Source organism: Physcomitrium patens, chromosome 15 (assembly GCF_059467195.1).
Source record: "Physcomitrium patens ecotype Gransden chromosome 15, ASM5946719v1, whole genome shotgun sequence".
Classification (NCBI taxonomy): domain Eukaryota; kingdom Viridiplantae; phylum Streptophyta; class Bryopsida; order Funariales; family Funariaceae; genus Physcomitrium; species Physcomitrium patens.
The window spans coordinates 3,182,690-3,193,728 of record NC_143424.1 but is presented as its reverse complement, the minus strand read 5'-3'; the positions used below and the strand labels follow the sequence as shown (position 1 = coordinate 3,193,728).

At 38.2% G+C, this 11,039-nt stretch overlaps 2 protein-coding genes across 2 annotated transcripts; both read right to left on the bottom strand.

The window, feature by feature from the left end:
* Nucleotides 1–1,876: 1,876 nt before the first annotated feature.
* On the bottom strand, nt 1,877–4,942 carry LOC112292649 (uncharacterized). Its single transcript, XM_024541343.3, has 6 exons — nt 4,708–4,942; nt 4,034–4,228; nt 3,435–3,557; nt 3,129–3,272; nt 2,673–2,816; nt 1,877–2,442 (listed from the first exon to the last, which is right to left on the bottom strand). Exons 1-6 carry the CDS (start codon nt 4,813–4,815, stop codon nt 2,161–2,163), a joined length of 996 nt encoding a protein of 331 aa, XP_024397111.1. The 5' UTR covers nt 4,816–4,942; the 3' UTR covers nt 1,877–2,160.
* A 616-nt stretch (nt 4,943–5,558) lies between these two features.
* On the bottom strand, nt 5,559–8,492 carry LOC112292648 (protein-ribulosamine 3-kinase, chloroplastic). The gene is made up of 11 exons (XM_024541342.3): nt 8,459–8,492; nt 8,278–8,342; nt 7,932–8,099; nt 7,664–7,811; nt 7,405–7,495; nt 7,196–7,276; nt 7,001–7,089; nt 6,701–6,819; nt 6,370–6,513; nt 6,152–6,228; nt 5,559–5,925 (listed from the first exon to the last, which is right to left on the bottom strand). The coding sequence occupies exons 3-11, from the start codon at nt 8,068–8,070 to the stop codon at nt 5,782–5,784; spliced, it is 1,032 nt and encodes a 343-aa protein (XP_024397110.1). The 5' UTR covers nt 8,071–8,099; nt 8,278–8,342; nt 8,459–8,492; the 3' UTR covers nt 5,559–5,781.
* Nucleotides 8,493–11,039: the final 2,547 nt, after the last annotated feature.

Sequence of the window (11,039 nt, the reverse complement as noted above, 5' to 3'; positions counted from 1 at the left end):
GGCGGGGGCCACGAGGCCAGGCTACATGGGGGTCGCGGAAAGAAGTTCGTTCTACCCTCGGGATGAACAATCAGATGAAAATCAGATGCCTCCCTCCTCCTCCTCGTCTCCCTTTCCCCTGCTTTCATCGTTTGTTACCAACGAATTGTATCGTTTCTATTTGACAAATGTTTGTAGTGTGGTAAGGAAGGAATCAATCCCTAGATTGAGTATCAAAGTGGATGAATATTTAAAACAATTGTTTACATAATTTGGTTCACTATGGCTTAAGGATGATAGTAATAACCTAAGAAAAGATAGTTTAAGATATAATATTTTAAGCAAAAACAAATTGGGCTTCATTTGATAAAAATATAATACTTCGATTGGACCAAATTTGATGCCACTACCCATGTTTAAACTAAGGATTTCTTGGTTGTTGAGGTCCACCCCTACCATACTTAAGAGCAATCAAAACATGTGTCATTCTATTGAAACATGGAAAGATTTTTAGAAATAGGGTTTAGCTATATATCCATTGTGTGCCTATTACCTCCAACTCCAAGAATGAGAGACAAGCTACACACAAAATGTAGAATCTTTTTCCTAAACTTGATATCTCATAGATGATAATTTATTATTTATATGCATGTCAGATTCAATGCCAAGAAAAAATTGAACTTGATAACAAAAGAAAGTTGAATTATTATAAATTGTAAAAAGTAAAAATAAAAATAAAAAATAATTATAGAGATTAATATCTTGCACATCTAAAAAAAACTATTTATAATCTCATTAGAGTAGATAGTATATTAAATTGATGCTAAATATTTATGTTTAGAAATATAAAGAGATATAGTTTACATTCACTTAAGTCAAGAATGATATTTTTTTTAATGTGCTTTTAAAGAATTATGTGTCTTTAAACATGATAATGGTGTAAAATAATAAATTGATATGACTTTTTTAAAAGTGCTAAAATTTTAAAACATTACAACTTTTCACAATGTATGTAAATATGGTAGGTAAAATCTTTATTATAATACATTTTATAAATTCATAGAGTTACAATATTTATTTATGCCAATTGAAAAAAATCATAATTAAAAAATAAACAAGCTAGAATATAATTTTTTATTTATCTCACCAATACTACACTATTTTTAAACATTATATATTTTTTAGACTACCCCTAGACTACTCTAATTACCCTTCAATTGCTAACTCAAGCAAACACATAAAAGAAATTTGAACTTACTGAAACTCTTTATTTAGATAAGCACCTATTAATTAAATTTTGTGCTCCACCTTACCTTATTTTTAAATGATTTCTTGTTGGCATTTTAAATTGATGTAAGAAGTCATTGAGTGCCTCTAATTTATCAAGGTTGCTAACATACTTTTTAACTCTACAACTGAACATCTTAATAAATATTAAAAAATGTTTATCTAATTATTAAATTCAATCTTCATATGTGTAGAGTAATAAGTGTTATTTAACTCCAACTTTGCTTTATTAACTCTTCACATAGCTCCACAAAAAACATGTAATTCATCCATACATCTCGGTTTTGCCAAATTAGAACACTATGTCCTTGCCAAATACGCATCAATTTCTAAAGTGTTCACCTCCAACCTTGAAACAAAAGTGGCGATGCAAACTACAATTTAGAGCAACATGCATTGAATTGTGAGCTTTTAGTCACTGGAGAGTGTAGAAACCAGCAAAGACTCTCACTCTGCATGTAAAGAATTGTTTAAAGAATAAGGAGGACTCTAAAATCATAGGGAAAAAAACTCAAGCCATGACCCATGATCTCTCCTCCAGTGAGCATAGACGTAATGTCCTCCAGAAAACAAAATCCAACAGTAGCATCCATGGCACAAAATGAGCAAGTGCAAAAGCAGAGTGATAAGTAATCAAAATCACTCCTCTTGTAAAATTAAGGGATGAAATAGAGCAAGTGTTTGCCCACCAGCAACACACTTCTCAAGAAGTATACTTCTTGAGCATGGAATACCACATATCAGTCTAGACTAGGATGTGAGCTTTTAGTGATGACTCAGCTTTCTTAGCCAGGATTTCGGCAAATAGCACTTAAAGAACTACAGTAGCTACGCATTTCTAAACGTCTGGGTCTTACTTGAATGGAGATGCTCTGGAGAATTCGTTGGTGGAGTTCAGGGACATGAGTCCTCTTTTAGCCTCCACTTGCTCTTCCTTGGCTTCCGCCGGCTACCCGTAAGTTTCTTCAACTGGTCCGAATTTGCATCCATAGATTCTTCATCCTGAAATGCACTTGAAGAAGTTTCAAGGTCAACTCCGGAAGAATCCACTGAGAGTTCTCGCAGTCTTTTACCCTCTGCCTGTAGATCTTGCAGCAACATTTCTGTTGTCCGAGTTGTGATTCCTCGGACATAGCTTTTGAAGGGAGGAGGGGGCACGACTGCGGGTCGCACCACCTGCCATGGAACAAGAAGCAACAAAAACTTAATGCATCCTGAGAACAACCGCACTGGTCGTGTAACGCAGAGCTCACTCATTAGAAAATACTAAATTCTGCTGAAAACTACTCACTCTAAAATGCCGACACCCAGGGTTGTGATTATTAACAACACTTACACGAGTGATTCAAATCATGAAATCCATAGCAGAATATGTAGTACTAGCAGAAACGGGGGCTAGAAATTACCTGCTCCAAGGAAACGATTGATGCCACTCTGTCCGCTTCATTTTCTGAAGAGGGGCTACCCTGGGCATCGACATATAGAGGGTCTACTTTCCAAGATCCCTCAAATTGCTTCATAAAACCTTGCCTTGCAAGCCTGTATTTCATCTGCAAGTCAACCAAACTGCTTGACCACATTGATTCCGGCTCAGCTCTTACAATGAGCCCATACGGGTAACAGCCCAGATAAGCCTTGTTACACATCTTCCATAGAGCCCACGTTATACACTCTAGAAACTAGTGATCCATAAACTGATTCAAAAGCGTTATGGATCAAGCAATTTGTGAAGGTTTGCCTCCACCCCTTCAAACTAAATTGTAAAAGAGTGATGAATTTACAAGCAAAAAATAGAGCATTGTGCATCACTTCACTGACACCATTTTAGACCTCAGCTTTGACTTCATGATCTCAGGGCTTACCAGATGCGATCGTCGGTCCTGGTCAACTAGAACACATACGCTCAGTGTTCCAGAAAACCACAAAAACCTCCAAATTGCTGCTTGGTCTACCTCCACTAATTGCCTATGTCCATCATCCTCCAGCACTTTGCGAGACGTCACTTCCTGTAGTTATTGAGCTATATATCAGCATCTATTGCCCCAAACAAATAATCCCCCTAAAACCAAACAGAAAATATTTGAACGCTTCCCTACGGATAAAATATTACTTCCCAAATTTCCGGAATGCACAACCCGTAAGTACTACAGCATCAACATGCTATTTACCTTAATATTTTTGAAAACCCGTTTATTCCCTGGATCTATCAAAATATTCCACACTGCGTGAGGAGGAAGTCCTATCTTAAACTGAGAACGAAGTTCACAAAAGGCTTCCTTTGGCACCTTCACCTGCAGCCATGTAAAATGTTGCTTTAGTATCAGATCAATGTCGTCACTTCTAGCGCCCAGTGTTCTCTGCCGACCTGAGTGATCAGCATACATGCCGTGATTGAAACTGCACGCTAGCAGCACAAACACACACTACCTTAACCCTATTATTCCAACATCTAGACCTTGCTATTACCAACGGCCAGCTGAGATAGCAACAAATTATGAACATTGACCCTATGAACACCACCAGAGTTGACATTTATCACTCATGTAAATCCACGTGCTTCCATAAACATGTTCGACTCAGCTTAGGTATTAACCGTTCTGTCGTAAATTAAAGACTAATGCGTTCTTGAGCAGAACTAGTGATAGATTTTCTCCAGCATTTGCATCTTGCAATCCTAAACGAGAATCTAGGTCTGAAGAGAGCGTCAGGATTCAAGTGATCACCTGAAAACTAATGGATATATTCATAGTGAATGAGTGTGATATACCTCAATGGCAGGCGAATCAACTTTCCACTGGCTGTTGCGCCTCCATGCCGCCATCTCTTTCTCCAACTTGTGCTCAGCTGCAACATTTGCTTGTTCTGGATCTGCCATAGGTTGAGGTGCAATTTTGTTGCCACCACTTTTTAGTTTGCCGGTCTGCATACCCTGTGTCCATTTTGACACTGATTGCTGGGCTATCTGACATGGCGTAGCAACAACATAGTTAGCTGCGTAAGTGTTCCCCGACTGCATGTAATTCAACATTATCTACGTTCTCTCCGATAGAAAATCTACATGTTGAGCTCTCGATGAATTTCCAATCTTATCTTTGATCCCTAAACGAATAATCCCTTCATTAAAAAAGTTGAAAACCTCCAGAGGTTGGTGTCGATACGCTTTTCGGTTACTAAACATTCGAAATCCTAAAATACATCGTATTGAATTGCAATAATTGTTAATATAATACTCTACATATTTGGAAAGCTGCGATTAAAGTAGCATATCTGTGCACCCCACAACGCAAATTCGAGTAATAGCGAACATGTAAGCAGGTTAGCAGCTAGACTGCCGGCGTCAAAATCATTTCCAACAATTTCAACACGACGAGGCAGGTGATATGGCTGCGGGGACTGGCGAATCGATTCTAAATCAGATAACATGGAAAGAATCCAACTAACATTCGCTGCATCGTTCCACAGGTTGCCGATCCACTCCATAGCATTTTTGGGGGTTGAGGGCAAACCCTCAATCTTCATCCCCAGATTCGAGCGTCCTTCTCCAGCCATATCCACCCCACTCCCTGCTCCAAAGTACAATTCTCGCTTCAGGCTAGACTCCCATCCAGCTGCGAAATTTCAAAGATCCGATGGCGCCCTCTTTTAGGATCTGAAACTCTTTCACTCCAACACAGGCTCATAGCACGCGAATGCTGGCGTCCACGCTTGCCCTTCCTAGTAGCTGGACGACGCTTTGACAACTAGCGGCAACTGTTGACCCAGCTGGGGATTGTGCGACAAAATTACCACAAAACCAAACTTGACACCAACTTGACCCAAAAAAATTCACTCCAGCCGTCAGCCAATCGACCAAGGAACAAAAACGTGAGGTCCTGGTTTCATTTGGAAACGGACACATGCCCCACTAATGATTGGAAGATATAAAGGCCATCAACAGGCGTCCAGAAAGTCTCTCTTAACCTCACAAAACAAGGGATTGCCACATCATGGCACAAAGCTGCAGCCAACCAAATCGTTCTACGAATTACAATTCACAAAAGCCGGGGAGAACTGTACCACGTTACGTCAACATTTCACGGAATACTTTACGAAAGGCATCTGAAGAATGGAAAGTTCAGCTTCGTCCTTCAAGGCTTTCATGTAACCAATCTTTGTCGAACAAGGACAAAAGAAAATTACCATCCTGAATGCCTGACGGCTATTTTTGCTACGTTTCTTTTACACTTCATTTTTGCGATGATCACAACTCATATCGCAGCGACTCCAATGCATTTGGGTACACATCAGTAGGATACAGTGCAATTTCTTACTGAATTTCAGGAACAGAAGCAGCAAGATGTTTTAATATACATATCACATGTTTTCATAATCAACAATAAGTATGCCATGAAACGTGAATAAAAGCACTAATGCCGATTTCAAAGTGGAACGTGCATGCTGCTGCGCAAAGCTCTTATAATACTTACGCATCCGCTGCGTTAAGTAAGACTGAATACCACTACAGTAGTCTAAACCTCAACGCGCAACTGCAAGATAGCTATTAATTATGGAAGTGCAGGAGCCACGGTATCCTGATCCGAAAAGATTATAATGGTTGAGGTAGTGGTATAATTTGTACAGCTCTGTCCGTTGCTCAAACCCTGGTTGTTTTGGCATGACCTGTATTTTAGATAGAATTTTAACGAATGTTAACGAAATAGCCACAACCCTAGCGAGAAAACAATGACAAATGAAAAAGTTGACGATACTTGGTTCTCCTCACGCTAATCGACCTCCAATGCACGTAGCTTTGATCATGTGGTGTCTCAACAGAAGTGAACTACAGCACGGCGTAACAAACTCTTCTACCTCCTACAGATTTAGGTAGATGCATTCAACTTTGTACCTTGAAGTAAGCGTCATAGAAAGAGGGGCCAAACCCTGCGCACCATGACATTCCAAACTCCGCTTCATTGTGCCCATCTGGTCGTAGAGAATGAAACATTAGCTTCTCTGATTGAATGTATTAGGTGAGGTTTCACTAAAATGCCTAAAATGGCAACAAATCTCAGTATAAGCACCAACTGAGTAGGGGCAAATAAGTTCAATGCAATATTTACTCACAATAACATGCAGGATCAAGTACTACGGGGGATCCTTTTGCATCCGTGGCAACATTGCCGCTCCAGAGGTCACCATGTAATAGACATGGGCGAACGTTATCAAGGTCCTTCATCAAGGTCGGCAGCCTCTCCATAAGCCGCTGCCCTGTCATTGCCGAAAGTTATCATCCTTCGTGATGCGTATTCATGAAGAAGTCAAATCATTATATCACGCAGAAACATCCGTAGAAGTATCTACATTTTCGTCGACTAAGGAGTGTTTAAAGTCTGCTACCATGTAACTTACTCATTGACAACGAGGGGTGCATAACCATTATATTTGAGGTACTCACCTTTAACGTAGAGATCATTGTCGCCATACTGATCCTTTATGAGCTGTAATTGGAATCCAAGACGATGGTCGCGAAAGAAGGTAATCCAGTCGTCGGTCCAAGGATTCTTTTGTGGTGTGCTGGCGATCAATACATGTCCCATCAGTACGATCCAGTGTCTCATTCGTAGCATCCACTATTCGCAATATAACTGAAATACGACAGCCATGATCTTGTTTACCCATCCACAGGCAGTGAAATACTCTCTTCATTGCAAATTTCCAATGCCTTGGAAGGATGAAAGTGTGTATGTTGAGAGACCTGCCAATGGTGTTGTCTACATCAAACCCGAAGCCCTTCTCTGATGAACTCGTCTTGTGCATTTCTGCTAGTTGCCTACCAAGCTCTGCCTGAAACAGACTCAAAAAGTGACAATTTACCCACAATATTAGCTCTCTCTCAACAAAATAAGTGATCAGGCGGTTCTACAAAGAAATCAGTGCGGAGCATACATACTTGATTTCCTCTAGATGACCCCATTTCGATATACTCCATAATGATGAAGGACCCTCTCGAATATGCTGATAATGGACCAACCTACATCAGTTGACACGGCTTTTGTCAGTCACACTTGTTGCCGCCTCAGAATACACTTCGCACTGCTCTACCAAACATCGTGGTAGGTATTGTGATCAAGACTTTCACGTACGTATTATCAGGCTTACTTTCAATGGTTTGGGAACACGAATTGTGCCTGTCGCGTGCATGGCATTCAACCCGGCAGCTTCAGCTTCAAACATTGCTGGCCCAGTGTCCCTGTATCAATAAGCTCTCTCAATTCACATCCACAACCAAATTAAATTTTCATCTTCAAATTAAATTTAGATCTAGCATCGTGGAAAATCTTCCACGCGCTACCAACGTCGATGCAACTGAATCAGTCAACACTTCATTTGCAACCTGCGGGTTAACTTCTGAGTTTACCAGTTGGTTTTAACGAAGAAGGAGCCCGCGTCTGTATCGTAGCGAGTGGCAGTGCTGATGCAACCTCCTCCAACAGGTGCCGAGCGTAGAATCTTCGTTGCACCCCCGTCCCCCTTGATCCAATCAAGCACAGGGTCACTCTCAGCCACTGCCGCCCAAAAGCATTTCCATCAGTGTCATGTCATCCAGCAAAGAACATTTCCAAAAATTCCAATTCCTAGAAACGACGTCTCGATTCAAACTTCAATTGATCAGAAAAGGAACTCACTAATTCTGAGGCGTGCGGCAAATATGCGAGGAGCAAAGCTCCGCGATGAAGGCCGAGCAACGACCGGTTGGCAAGAAAAGAAAGGTGAGCGAGACGACACTGTTAGGAAAGCGGAAACAGGGCGAACGGCATCCGCCATAGCTCGCGCTTCCACAACACGGAATTCACCTGTGAATCCAAAAACCTCAGAACCCCTCAAAACTGGCAGAATTTACAGTGACCATTAACAGAGGTGTAGAATTCAATTCTTTACCATAGCTAACTCACGCAAAATAAGAAGAATATAAAAATAAAAGAAGATCGTAATTCGATATAGAAGCAACAGAAGTTATCCGAAATTCCTTACAGAAACGTCAATGACTAGTCGACCAGGGCTTCGCGATTCGGGAGATAGTCAATTGCCGAGCATTCCTATAGTCATCACACCACGCCGGGAATCGCCACACCGAATGAGGCAACCAAAACAGCAGCCGAAAAAACCAGCTGAGGGAGCGGAATTTTTCAGCAGCACAATGCAGAACACTCACCCGACGAGCGCCAGCATGCGAATTGCTGAACTTCCCCTGCGAAGCTCGCTCGCCATAGCCGCACCTCAATCTTCAAATCTCGCAACGACGCTGCGTCACACAGCGTGGTCGCCGCGTTCACACAGGCACACTGACTGGATTGCTTTTTTCTCTGTTCGCACAGCTATTTTCGGATGGGATTATTTTCGGCGTTGTTCACACCAGAATCCCCGTGTGGGATTGCTATTTCGACTGTTCACACCGACGTCCCCTGGTGGGATTAATATCCGCATTTTTTACTAGGGTGCGAGATTGTATAGTGGAAAAATTAACTCTAGGTATTGTTTTCCAATGCTTGCAAAAAAAAAATTAAGAATGTTTCAAAGATAATTATTACGTGCACATTGTTTTTCCAACAACATGAATGCGAGTTGATTAAATGACTATATTAACAAGATGTGTTTATCAAATAATAAATGACAATAATTAAAATGATGTTACTGTGTGGGCTTTTCAATGACTCAAGTGACTTGAAAAGCATCTTTGCGCTTGTAGATAGTGAAGCATGAAGCCATGGAATATATATATCAAACAATCATGATAAAAATAAATAAAAAATAAAAATAAAAATTGAACGGGGTCACGTGTTTTAATTTGTCTATAATTATATGTTGGGTAGGATTTGTGAATTCGACATTCTATAAAATAGTTTCAAAGGACAATAGTCCACACGTTTTAAACACCTGTTTTCTAACTTCTAAAAATAGTGAAACAAAAAAGGTGTCATCTTGGCCGCGAAAAAATGAAACAGCTTAATCCTGGCCCAGTTTTTCTAATACAGTACTCATAAAACTGTGTAAATTTTTGTGAAAATTATTCTTATGAAGAGCAACTTCAGAAGTAATGAAATTAAAATGTGTTGGTGTTTTTGTTGATTTTTTTAAAAATATACATATGTGTGTGTGTATATATGTATATATATATATATATATATATATACCCATATATTTTATTGGTAGGTTAGAATTTGTAAACTTTTTGGTAAAAAAGAGTGTTTGACTTTTTTTAATTAATCTTATGGTTATTATTTTGAAAGGGTTTTATTGTGTAAATCATATTAGTTGGTTTACATTATCTAAGTAATTCAAAAAGTAAAGTTTTCCAAAAATTAATTGTAATACGGTTATTTGTCAAAATGTAAAATAATAGTTGCATTCACTCAGTAGTAAATGAAAAAATATATTCCATGAATACAATTATTCTTTTAAACTACATTTATTGTCTGTTGGAATCAAACCCAAATGTGCTTGTACTGTTCATTTTTACAAAATCAAATTGTTTTGAACCCCATCATGAATGCTTTACATTTGTTTGTGTCATTATCATTTATTATGACATAATTTAAATACACTTATATATAAATATAAGTATATGTACATACTAGCAAAAACGCATGCCATTGGGCATGGAAAAGCTATAAAATGATATGTTGTATAGATAGTAAATTGGAGGTCTTTGTGCAAATTATGTATGGCTTTCTACTAGTTAACAATTTTTTCTTCAATTTTGGCCAATGAGAAATCTTATGTCTTTGTCCTATAACCAACTGAGCTTCCTTATTATATAAATATAATATTCCAAAGTAGATATATTATTAAAAATAATATTTAGAAAGTATTTTAGCCATATATGAAAACTAAATAAAAGATTCATTCTAGTCATTATTTTTTGGATGAGATTTTTTTTTTTTTTTTTTTTTTTTTTTTGTGTAATATTATATCTACAAAAGAATTTGAGGTGATGTTTTTAAATTTATTGTTCATTCAAATTGTTCACAAGATAAAGCTCAAAGTAGGATTATTTGAGGCCATGTTAATTTGATTTATTGAGTACACTTTAAAATTAAAATTGATTACATGGTATAGAATTACAAATTGAGTTCCATCTATGATGAAGGAGATCATATTAAAGCTGCAGTAACATTGAACAGTACACAAAAACATCTATTTTCTTACAAACAATGGAGGACGAGCTGTGATGTACAAATTTGGACGCATCCCTTGTTTCTGTGTTTTTTTTTTATTTTATTTTTACAGACTTTTTGAAGGCTATAAGAGCTTTCAAACATTAAGACCAATTCATTTATACTAACCATAAATGGAAGTGACAAAACATGCCTATACAAGATGCACAAAAAGTTAACAATGTCATGGCACAACAATGCACTTTGCACTTCATCCCCAATAAAATAAACCTATTTTCAATGAATGTAAACTAAATCAAGACAAATAAGGGCAAGTGGGATTCATCCAACACAATATGTAAGATGTTCAGTATTCTCCACACAATCATCTGTTCATTCATTTATTTTTTTAAAAAAAACAAAGAAAAAAGAAAAAAGAAAAAAGAAAAAAACTGTCCAGTTTTTTTCCAAAATTTTAATGTAACAATGCTTGTGTGCATCAAAACGATCTGTAAATCTTCAGGTATATAAATATCTCATTTTCATATTTAGTGTACCAGTCCAAGAACATGCAACACCTTCAAAACTGTTGTCCTCAACAAGAGTTTATCAGTGTTTTTGTTGAATGTTCGAAGTGTT